This window comes from Anabas testudineus, chromosome 1 (assembly GCF_900324465.2).
Source record: "Anabas testudineus chromosome 1, fAnaTes1.2, whole genome shotgun sequence".
NCBI lineage: Eukaryota > Metazoa > Chordata > Actinopteri > Anabantiformes > Anabantidae > Anabas > Anabas testudineus.
In genome coordinates, this window is record NC_046610.1 from 7,162,534 (window position 1) to 7,174,534 (window position 12,001).

General features: G+C 40.4%; 2 protein-coding genes across 2 annotated transcripts; both read right to left on the reverse strand.

The window, feature by feature from the left end:
- tnip2 (TNFAIP3 interacting protein 2) lies at positions 1–3,440 on the reverse strand. The gene is made up of 6 exons (XM_026360953.1): positions 2,641–3,440; positions 2,010–2,309; positions 1,808–1,897; positions 1,454–1,699; positions 1,223–1,339; positions 1–1,098 (listed from the first exon to the last, which is right to left on the reverse strand). The coding sequence occupies exons 1-6, from the start codon at positions 2,956–2,958 to the stop codon at positions 817–819; spliced, it is 1,353 nt and encodes a 450-aa protein (XP_026216738.1). The 5' UTR covers positions 2,959–3,440; the 3' UTR covers positions 1–816.
- A 2,663-nt stretch (positions 3,441–6,103) lies between these two features.
- Positions 6,104–9,221, reverse strand: sfrp2 (secreted frizzled-related protein 2). The gene is made up of 3 exons (XM_026358986.1): positions 8,415–9,221; positions 8,093–8,173; positions 6,104–7,827 (listed from the first exon to the last, which is right to left on the reverse strand). Exons 1-3 carry the CDS (start codon positions 8,914–8,916, stop codon positions 7,523–7,525), a joined length of 888 nt encoding a protein of 295 aa, XP_026214771.1. The 5' UTR covers positions 8,917–9,221; the 3' UTR covers positions 6,104–7,522.
- Positions 9,222–12,001: the final 2,780 nt, after the last annotated feature.

Consider the following 12,001-nt stretch of genomic DNA (forward strand, 5'->3'; position numbering starts at 1 on the left):
AAAGTGTGGGCAAAACGCTTTTATTACAAAAATAAAAAAGATACTAGATCTCCCAAATTAAGCATTGTCAGTTTTTACAAACACTTTCAACAAGTGGATTGCAAACTTTTCTTCCAGCTGTATTTTAAATTTCCAATCCCAAAAGTTTATGTACCAAGAAAAAAAAAAAAAGTTTTATGGCTTTGGTAGAAAAGAACATTGCACCATTTGCCTTTTTCTAATTTAAATGCAAAAAGAATAAATACTTATAGAATAGTTATTTTAATCTATTATTAAGAATATATAATTTATAAAAAAAGAAATAGGTAAAGTTCAATTTAAAAACAAACTAATAGCACCACATTATTAAGTTCAGATCCAAAACAAGAAGCTTATGTTATGAATGTTATTCGTACGATCTGACGATTAGTTTTTGGCTAAATGAAAGTGCAACAGGTTTGTAATTGCATACATTGAGGTATATTATATTTGACATATTGCATTGACATCCTCTTCACCGCCACAATAATCTCCTGTTTGTCAAAAGAGGAGACTCAGAACCTGCAACTGTATTATTTTTTTTTTAACTATGCAGACTGAGAAAGGTTTGACTCAATCGTTCCTCTTGCGACAGGGCAACTGCTGCTTGTACAGTTTTGCTTCACTATATACAAAACATCTTCGATTAGTTGTTTAATTTATAGTCAAGCCTCTCAGAACTGGAAACTCCACTCAGGTTATTTTTTGACGTGTAGTGCTGCTCATCAGTGTTTTTTTTTTTTTGTCAGCAAGAGAAAACAGTTTTTTTTCCTTCTTCTCGAATGAATGTTGTTCCATTCATAGTTTGGCACACTCTTCCCAGTGGTTCATATATTCTGCAGCATCCCTGTCGTTGAACTTCGCTTGGCACCGTGGGCACTGTAACTCTGACAGACCCGCGGATTCATTCCAGGCAGAATGTGGCGATGCTGCTGCAGCTGCAGGCTGCTGTTCCTGCTCCTGCTGCGTCTCAGCAGTAGTCCTCAACAGGTGTTCGGCAGAGTCCTTGTGTCGCCTTGAGGAAATCCTGTGTCCTATGTGTACGCGGCACAGAGGAATCACGTCTCTGACGGCTCCTTGCTGAAAAACAGCAAAGCACACAGTGTTAGGATTGCACAAGCCACACAGCGAACATGCTGACTGTAAAAATAAAGCTGATGCTTTAATAGAGGCATTCTTCCACCTCACCGACGCATTCGCTCACCTGCTTGTAGAGCTGCTGTTTTAACTGAATGACCTGCTCCTTCAGGTCATCAATGTGGCCCTGAGCACGCTCTCTGTCAGCACGCTCAGACTTAAAGTCTTCGGTGTAGATTAGAACCTGAAGTGAGAGAGATAAAAAAAAAAAAAACCTGTTAATAAAGCTGTAGACAGTCTAATTATTCACATAAAGACTCTGATTCAATGTAGCACTAAAACTAAAACTAGCACCGACCTGCTGCTCCAACATCTGGATGCGCTCTTGGTCTACCTTCCTTATTTCCTCCACTTCTCTACCCAGCCTCGTACACTCTCTCATCTTCTCCTCTAATAAGCTGTTGAGCCTGGAAATCTCCTGATGAAGCAACCCAGTGCTGAGGGGGCCCAGCCCAGTGGTCTCCTTCAGCCTGTGACATAAGCCGCGGATGTAGTCCTCCCTGCTGGAGTCATACTTTTGCCACTGAGAATTCAAACCTTGTACCTAAAGTGGAGCAATCACAAGAAAGGTCAGATCATGAGCCATGTTCTGTATTACATCCTTACTATAATTATGCAGCTGATAATAAACGTACAAAGCATAAAGACTTACATATGCCACTCGCTCCTTTAGTTGTTTATTTTCTGCCTGAAGTTGACGAATTTGGCTGTGAACGTCACTCACGTCTGAAGAATCTACCGTCTGTGGAAAATGGTGGAAGACAAGTTACAGATCTGTGCTCAGAAAAGAAAAAGCAGTTCCAATACTATGATAAAGATGTGTCACGTCCATCACATCACATAAACACACACACCTCTGGAGCCTTTTGCTGCTGGACCAGCTCCTCCACGTCTTCCCCCTTTTTCCCCTTCTCCAGCCTTGCCAGCAGCTCCTGGCAAACCTTCACGGTCACACCAAGCTGACTACGTAGACCATCAGCCTCCTCTGCCAGGGAGTTGCAGAGGACGGTCCTGGTCGCCTCGCACCGGTCCCGCTCCTCCAGGGCCAACCGTAGTCTCTGGATCTCATGATCCTTCTCGTGTTCTGGCTGACACCGGATGCTCTCCAGCTCCAGCTCTTTCTGTCGGAGGTGCACATTCAGCCCCTGGATCTCCTGGAAGGAACACGCAGATGAACGCCATCACACATCATGTAGTTTTTTGGTGCATTATTTTAGATTATATATTTTAAAAAGTTATGTATGACTGTTGACCAAGTTGTACAGTTCAAATTTAAATTATTAATACCAATATGGGAACAGCTGAATATTAAAGTAATGACTCCATGGGTCTCTTAAAAGCTCATGAGTTCTTGCTGATGGAAACGTCTCCACATGGGACAGACCTGTGCCACCATCCTAACTTTAACCCTGCTGCCAATTTTAGCTCCAGTGCCTACAAACATGTATCTGCATGGGAGAACTGAACACTTGAGATGTATTTTACCTCTTCCTGTCGAGATGCCTTGAACTCCAAATCGTTCCTCTTCTGTTTCAGTTTGCAGATTTCTTTGCACAAGCTCTCCAGCAGCGACTTGGACGGTCCGATGACCACCGACTCGTTATTTCCCATCCCCATGTAGATCTTCTCATATTTTATCAGCCTCGCTTTTAAATCTGCAATGATATTGTCCTTTACAGTGATCTGTTTGTTTAGAAGCTCGATTTCCTGTCGAGTCTCATAGTACAGAGTGTTGAGCGTGTTGTAGCTCCGGGTTTTCTCCTTCAGCGCGTCGGTGTCCGTGTTTATACTGACGTTATCCATTGCGCGCTCGGTCGGTTAATCAGAAAGACCAGTCTTAATAATCCAGCATTTGACGTCCCTGCTTCTAGACCCGTGTCTTTAGAAATGGACCGAGGAGGTCAATTGTGTCGCAGATTTCAGTGTCGAGAATAATATCCCCGAACAGTCTTAGGGGATTTCCTCGGGAAATTCCCCGCGTACTTTTTGGAGCTTCGTCAAACTGAGCCCTGTCTGAGCTTTCAAAGAGTCACCGTCGACAGTAATTGGGAGGTGAAATGGTTTTATAGCTCGTACGGTCCAAATGGCAGAGAAAACACAAACAAACCTTAACTAGGAGGTTTAAACTAGGTGGAAAGATAATACCGGTGCTGCATTCACATCCGTCGTAAACCGGAACTCTCTGAGCGAGAGGTGTGAACTTACAGCGCACCAGAGCGTGTCTGTCTTTTTTTAAAATATAAAATAAAGAGCAAAGCATACAAAATAGTTTGTTTTACACATTAAGTCACAAAGCTGAGCGTTATGACATAAAAAGTTCCCATCATGCATCTTACTGACAAAATTATTTCACCCCCCCCACTTCAAAAAAAAAAAAAAAAAAAAAAAAAAATCGTGGGCTTCGTCAGAAAGAAGCTACAACAGTAAAAAAAAAAAAAAAAAAAAGAAAGACCTACAGGGCACAAAGTCCCCTATGCTAGCCTATTGGCTAACATGAGTAACAATACCGATTCAAAGCTTTAACTTTCCCAGCGGTAGTTTACAGGGTTTCCACGCATCCAGTCCCTTAAACGTCACATCAGTGCATTTCGAGTGTCATACCAAATTCCCCATATACTCCCTTCATTTGTCAAGTTGGTTCACCCTTAGACCAAGAGGTAGTTTTTCACACAGCTATGAAGTGCATCATACATGCCGGTTCTTCATTATGTCGTAATTTTATAGCTTTAACAACCTGAATTGCGCAGTTTTGGCCACACCAGAGTGTGTGATTGAACTGGAGCTGTCCAGACAAGAGTGACTCATACTGGGCTCCCTGATCACTGTTCATAATCTTGTTTAGTCTTTCTACTTACTATGACATCTGGGAAATGCACTATATCCATCCGTTTAGTCCTTTAGAAATGGGCTATGACACTGATCTACTGTAAATTGATCCTGACTGTAAGACTGGTGGAATTGATGCAAATAAATCTTAAGACAAAATCCTATTAGATGATGTTGAATTAACAGGTTAATCCACAATTTAACAACTCTTAAAAATAAAACATTCATAACAAATAAGCAAATTAATCATTTGCTTTATAGGAAGCGATGACAAAGAAAACCTTCAAAACAATGACTGAATAACTGATAAACTTATTTTGGTTAATCATCGTAACATGCTGCTTTTCCCTCAGTTGACTAATAAACTCAAAACTGATCTGATCTAAAAAAAAAAAAAAAAAAAACCAAAACATTTCCCAGTGGATGATAAAAATACACAGAGACCATCAATGCTGATATTGCAATTTGTAGTAGGCGACACATTAGTTTGACAGTTTCTGCAAAAGACATGATATAAAGTGGCAGAAGATAAAGCTCCTCAAGTACTTAAAGTACTTAAAGTAGTTGAATAAAACAGCATTTACTCAGCATGTGCACATAAAGGCAGCTGAAGCTAGATTACTGGACCATATATTTACACACTTGCAACCTTTTGAAGGAGCTTTATACACAAAGCACAACAACATATACATAAAACCTCATGTGGTTAATCTACATTAGCAAACCTCTCTTCTAATTACTGTATTCTAATGATCATCAGGTCAAAATGAAACTACTGTCTAGACTGCAGGAGACTTTTAAACTTTGATCCGGGAGACGTCACCATGCGCTGCTGTCCAGTGGGGAGTCCCAGGTATTTCTGGATTGATCACACCCGAGTGTCACATGAAGAGAGATGAGTCATTGGAGCCACATCATTCTAGACATGTGACAGTTTGTAATCACAGTTCAAGGTGTGATGTTGTGTCAGGATAGTAAGTTCACGGTTCACCTTCATCTCCATTGATATAAAACCAGTGAGGCGCCTTGATGTGTTGTCTTTTCGACACACACCTCCTCATTTTGTTTCCTATAACTTCACACCTTCATTCACCAGCAGCACATGTGATTTCAGTGTGAACAACCCAGAGATATAAAAAAAAAAAAAAAAGTACAGGACTCCCCACCAATTAGGCCTGAAGAAGCCCCTCGAGAATGTGGTTAACTGACTTGAACTGTACTCCTACAGTCCAGTGGATGGTTTCGTTTTGACGGCGCAGTGTCAGTCATCCAGTCATCAGTACAAGACCTGAATATCTACATAGACATTCCTCAGTAGATTCCACCATGAAAACATCAGTCAGCGATTGGACCAAACTGGTTTGATGAATGGGCAAAGTCATCACACACACACCTGGTAACCTTTATTTTTTTTTTACTCACTTCTCAAGATTAAATGTCAGACTTTCAACTTCACGTATGATAAAAATTCTGTATGTCTCAGTTTGATATAATTAGAAATTTAATATATTAGGGTTTGAACTGTTGGTCGTACAAACACAAGCAACCTAAAGATACCAACTTTGAGTTTTGTTTGCAGTTTGACATTTTGTGAAGTAAGTGATTGAAAAATGGGAATGCTATAGTTTGTGATGAAATAAATAAATAAAAATACCTAGATGACCAAGTGGATGCTAAATGTACTTTTGGATCCATGTTTCCATACACAACCACATTACCTGTTGGAATATTTTTAAAACATTCAAAACCACAGCAGTGAGTCGAACAGGAACAAAATAATAGTACTGTAGTTTTCTCAGAAGTGTCTAGTCAAAAAGTACAGAGACAGGTAAAAAACAAAACAAAACAGCAAGCATGAAAGGCCAAGAGTCAATGTGAGGGATGTGTTTAACACTGTGTCCCTCAACTGAGATTCATGTTTAAAAAAAACAAAAAACACAAAAAAACTGCAACTAATACCTGAAAGTCTGAGCAAGATTTACCATAGACTTCCATTAGATGGCAGTGTTTGATCAATAACACAATTTAATTAGATTTTCTAATTAATTTGCTTTGATCATCTGCATGAAATCTGAATTTACCTTTTTTTTGTTAGAACACGATTACACACCGAGTCATGTCAAACATGTCTACAGCTTTTAATTGCTGAAAACTTAATACAAGAATAAAAAGACAATATTTGATATTTACACTGTCATACTTTACATTGCACGCATACACACAACCATGATTATTTGGGATCGCCAAGTATACTGCTCATCAAATCAACAACGATAGCACCTAAAAGCTAGTTCATGTTATTCATCAAACAACCAACCAGTCAACAGGATGAAGATTCGAACCAAAACTTTAATGTAAAGTTTAAATGAAATATGAAAGTCTGGGCGTAGAAAAATATCATACTGTGGTAGAAAAGTATGCAGTGGCTCAAGTATAAAACCAAGAATATTGAAGTGTTAAACAGGAAGAGAATATAGCCAGCTATCTCTCATTTTTGTGTGAGAAAACGGAAATAGAAAAAACAAACATGTCTCTGGACGTCACACTACGAACATAGGGATCACAGCTTCACTCAATATGCAACACACAAAGTCAGTTTTCGTATTTGTATCTGAAACATTTCCACAGGATGCAAAAATCTTTCACTCTCCTAACATATCTTACTGAAGCTCATTTTTTTTAAACCTGTAATTTGTTTAGCCTTGGAGTCCTTCATGGATTTCAGAGTAGTCTGAACGCTGCTCCTGACTGTTGATCGTTATCATTAATGATGAAAACTGTTTTTTTTATACCAAAAGAAAAATAAGTTGAAGTATGATAAACTCACCCCGTCTGCAGGTTTTACCAATAAGCCACATCTGCCAGTGATTATTACAGTCAATCATATGAGTCCACGAGTGGAAGCTCTGCTAGGTTTTACTCTAACCATGCAATTAGTGATTCCTCTGCAGCTGGGACACCAGCTGAGTGCCATTAACTGCAATTAATGAGGTGACAGCACTGACAGCTCCCCAGGGAAAAGAAATGCACCACTTGAAAACTAGGGGCCACTAGAGGGGGGCCCCGTGCTCAGCCAGTGCAAAGTGAATGTGAGTAGAGTCACAAAATCTCATTACTGCAGCTTTAAGGACTTGTCTGTCTAGATTTACTCACTGAAGTGTCTGCACTAGATAGAATTTGGGTTTTGTGGGATTTTTAGCTTCTAAAAGTTGTCGATTAAAATGTTTTGACCTTATTGATTCATGTAGTGTGAGTGTTTTGAGGCATAGCACCTTCCAGAAACTGGAAATCCATAAGTATGATAATTTTAGAGTCAAATACATGCACGTAATTTTAGTTATGTATCACTATGCATGCACCATTTCGGCTTTTTGAAATGTGGGCAGTGTTCATTATAAATCTATAGAAGAATCATGAGATGTTGTGTCTGAAAGTCAGGAAACATCTTTTCTGAAGAGACTCATCTCTTACTGCAAAACCAATCATGAAAAGTTCAACTAATTCTGATCTTCAACATAAACACATGCAGTTTCGTTCCTCCCTAGCACTGCAGCTTGCGGATGCTGCGGGAAATCCTCTTAAACTCGCGCTGTCCCTTCTGCCAGCGCTTCAGCGAGGTGATGACCAGATTGCCGTCCATCTTCTGGCCCATGACCAGGTAGGCAGCATTGATATCGTTCATCTCCTCACAGATGCACTGCAGGCCATCCTTCAGCCACAGCACTGTCTTCTTCAGGTCGCGATCTGTCACACCGTTCATCTTGTAGATGGTCTTACTCTTGTTCTCTGGCACAATCTTGGTGTCACCATTGATATAAAAAATCTCCTTGACTTTGATCTTCAGAGCTTAAAACATGCAGAAGAAAGAAAAGGATTAGGGAATGTCACTGTTTTTAATATCATGTACAGATGATCATTTTTAATGAAGGCCATCAGATGAATGAGTGTATGTACTGTACATATGGTTAAATGTGAGGAAGGGGAGGTAAACATGGCAGAGCGTAATCTTGATCACAATACACATGATTTCTATGTAGAGCATAGAATATCCAACAGTGATATTTTTCCTCTTGACCTTTACAAATACTAAGACTGGTGTGCATGGACTTACCAAAGTCATTCTTACACAGGTTGTCAACTATTTCATTGTCATTTTCATCTGTTTCCTTGCAGGCGTCACACACTCTGGGCACTAAAACAAACAAATGACACTCAAGTGACAAATCAGTGATTACCACAGATATACCAGTTTGACAAATGTACAAATAAATCACCACGACATGTAATGTACTGCACAAAACAGACCAGACGTGACCACAGTAGATTCTGGTGCAAACCATGAATATACGAGTGGAGGAACTGTCCTACATTTCATTAATGCATTTTATGAAGCATGACAATTAATACATGAGCTGTTGAATTGAAAACCTCACCTTGTTTAGTGACTGGCACAGAGTTCTCGATGCTTGCAGGTGGTATGCACAGATCATTGTCGAGTGGGAAGCGGTCGCAGTCCAACATCTTTGGCCAGGGAAAGCCAAACGCAGACATCACGGGCGCGCAGCCGTCCCTGACTCTTTCGCATAGAGACCTGCACGGTTGTATAGGCTCGTCCAAATCGTCCAGACACACGGGAGCGAAGAGGGAGCACAGGAACTTTCTCGTGTCTGGGTGGCATTGCTTCTGAACCAGTGGGATCCACGAAGAAGCTTGCTGCAGAACTTCATTCATGGTTTCATGTCCGAGCAGGTTCGGTAGGCGCATATCCGAATATTCGATGTCGTGGCACAGGAGAAGGTTTGCAGGGATAGGCTTGCAGTTATTCTTTTTGTAGAGTAACTCATGCTGGCCAAAGCTGTACAACCCGTGGATGGCGTCCATGCAGGGCATCGTTATCATCCACAAGACTGTCACTGAAGAAACTAAGACTCTCATTTTGTATGCGCGTAAAAGTTGTACAAGTTAAACATGAACGCGTAATCGGGATTTGTTGAGCTTCAGTCAGCTCGGATTGTGCGTCTGTTAGTGGTCAGCTACTATTGTAACGATAGATTTTCTTCAAGGCATGTCTGGGAGGAGTCTGTTGTGCGTAAAGACTCCGTCTCCATTGAGCACGTTTGGTTTCCTCAGATCAGGTAAACCATGGACACATTTGTCCTTCATGTCAAAGAAAAACACCAAGCTCCTCAAGAGCTGAGAGACATTCTGATTTCTAATTGTAGCCCACAGAATTTTATCACCAGTCGTTTCTTATTAATTTTCCTCTCTAAGTCATCTCCTGCCCTTTGTGGAAATCATAACAAAAAGTGTCTGCAGATTTTCCTCATTACGCCCAAATCAACAGAAACATAACCTGAGTGATCGCTTGACTTGCTGTTTTAAACCCACGCTGTAAATAGTTTGGAAGTGTTTTCAGTGGGGGCCTTTAGCTCTGTTCAGTGGAGCGTTAATTTTCCATCATTAGGAGTATAGTGGTGAAATCCTCTGGGCAGGTCTGCAGGTTCATACCACACGGTGAAATATTGTTCAACCTGGTGTGAGAAGCAGACCTGCACTCAGCACACCCAAGGGTGAAACTAAATCCGTCTCCTGCTGGTCTGCAGCTCTGGCTCCTATCCACTCTCAGACCCCCTTGAGCTACAGTCTGCTTCGCAGACAGCAGTGTGGTTCTTCTCAGGCTTGACCTTCCTCTTCCTCTCTCAGAAGAAGCTGAAATGAGTGAGCACTTCATTCTTCAATGTAAGGCTTGTGGAGGTTCATGGTAAAAGAGTAAATTCAGACCAAATTACCTCTTGTGAATAGTTCTGGTTTCACTTAGCCAGACTTTGAGATCTGTCACTGAGGCTCCTGGTGCCACCACAGCACAGTGAAACTGAATTAAATGTGTGTTGCTCAATGCCCTGACAGCATGTGTTTTGGTGTGTACAGTGCCACTTGATGATTCCTGTGTTGGCACTGCTCTACCGTCTTCAGTCAGCAGCTCCATCAATCACTCAATCAGCAGACAATGGTATGAGTCACTTGTTTCATGTGCAGGAAATGTTTTTCAAATTAAAAACACAGTTGTAGTTTATGCGATCTGAATTAAATCTGTCATTAAAGTTTATTTCTCTCCCTGTGCCATCATTTATTTCAACAGAACTGAACAAAGAGGATGTTTTTGGCAAGATGTCCAACTTCTTTTTATATAGACAGGACCCAGGATCCTGCACCTTTAAATTAGGTATTAGATTGCATTGTTGCTAAAGGTTTCCAAACTTAAATGAAATTAGATGACTTGTATTGACTCATGAATCCATACTGCTCACTTCCAGAAACGGACACAGGAAAGTATGTAAGTCTGACCTTTCAAACTGATAATTAGGTAATGCATTCGCAACAGGCGAAAATCAAAAGCAGATTTTCTTAACTGTTATTTCACTTTATTTCAAGTCTCAAAATAAGTCTTGTAAAAACAGATTAATCCTACTAATAAGTATCGGCTGGCTAACCAAAGTGTGACACATCTTATTTCTGTGTTTGCACGCTGCTCAGCTGTTGTCCGTAAAGTTTTACAAACACATCAATGAGACACAGAGTGACGTGACGAGCGATGGCCACTGGAAGTGTCTCTGTGCATATAACATTTGTTAAAATCTACAAAGTGAAACTACATCATGTCTTTAAGATGAATGTCTTCACTTAGTAACAGTGCATTTGGCATCAAGCGTCACAAACAGGGGAGGAGAGTTTGAAAGTATTGACAGAAACACACAGTTGCTTTTGACCTCAGGATCTCATTATTTGTTGACAGATTATATTCATGAATTACTTAAGTTTTTTTTCCCAAATTACTGTTCAGAAACACAACTGGGACCTGGTGGGCCATGTTTTATTGAAATGTTTGTTTGGCTGAAACATAACGTAAAATGTTAGACAATCCTGTAGCTCCGTCGGAAAACCGATATGTTTGTCAGTCCACATTTTACTGATTGGTTCCACATCAGATTTTTAACTTGGAAATAAACAATTGCAAATATATTTTATATAATTTACTATTTCTGCGTTTCTTGAATACAGGGTTAAAAGTTGAAATGAGTAGGTTGGTAAAGCACTGACAAATTACTTTATGTACATTTATTTACAAAAATAGAAAATAACTCTCTTATCTTCAAACTGTGCCTGCAGTGTGCTAGAAATTGGACTGTGAATAGGAACTGGATCTAACTGTGTATGTGCAGCCTCGATTAACAATATGGTTTCACAGACAGTTAAGGTCAGAGACTTGGGATCAAGGTAAGCTGATCCGAGGCCTGTGCCTAAAGTCACCCCAGCAGGTTCTTATTACAACTCTGTGTGAAAATGAGACACAGCTTGTCGGACTTACTACTCCCATCTACAGCTCAGCAGCCCCTTACTGTTACTCTGCTCCCTCCACTACTCTCCACCCTTTACCTTCCTTTTCTCATAAGGAATCAAGGTCTGGACTACTGTCAAAAACAATCACAGAGTGTAGAGGGCCGGTTCACAAGAGAGCCAAACTCCGCCGGAAATGTTTGAGGAGCCAGTTTATTGAAGGTTCATGAAGACTCCTCTCAGTATGAGGAATATCAAAGTCATCAGGACTGTGATAATGAAAACCAACGCTGTGCTTATAGTCACATGTACAACAGATTAGATTTCTGTAAAGGTGGTATTAACTTATATGATCAGATATTTATTATTTAGTAGAACATAATAAAACACAAGTCAACAGTGTTTCCCAGTTAGACCCACTGCTCTTTACTTATCTTCCAAAGGCTCATTACTGCCAACTGAGAGTCAACTACGGAGCTCTGAACATTGTCCTGAAGTGCACTAATGAGCTTGTTAACTTGAATCACTCCGTCTGCGTTGATATTGGGGAAGGGATTTATCCCATCCAAGGGGAATTAATCTCATTAGAGCTCCAGAGTCATTTATTGTTCCTGCTTGGCTTAATTGATGTTCCTATTGTACAGCTCTAATTGGCTCAGTATAGGATTTCAGAGCAGCTGTGGGA

Coding starts and splice junctions, on each gene's coding strand:
- tnip2 (XM_026360953.1), bottom strand. CDS start 2,958: ATGGATAACGTCAGTATAAACACGGACACCGACGCGCTGAAGGAGAAA. Junction 2,310..2,640: donor AGGCATCTCGACAGGAAGAG/GTAAAATACATC, acceptor TGTTCCTTCCAG/GAGATCCAGGGGCTGAATGT. Junction 1,340..1,453: donor TCCAGATGTTGGAGCAGCAG/GTCGGTGCTAGT, acceptor CTCTCACTTCAG/GTTCTAATCTACACCGAAGA.
- sfrp2 (XM_026358986.1), bottom strand. CDS start 8,916: ATGAGAGTCTTAGTTTCTTCAGTGACAGTCTTGTGGATGATAACGATG. Junction 8,174..8,414: donor TGTGCCAGTCACTAAACAAG/GTGAGGTTTTCA, acceptor TGTTTGTTTTAG/TGCCCAGAGTGTGTGACGCC. Junction 7,828..8,092: donor CCTGTGTAAGAATGACTTTG/GTAAGTCCATGC, acceptor GCATGTTTTAAG/CTCTGAAGATCAAAGTCAAG.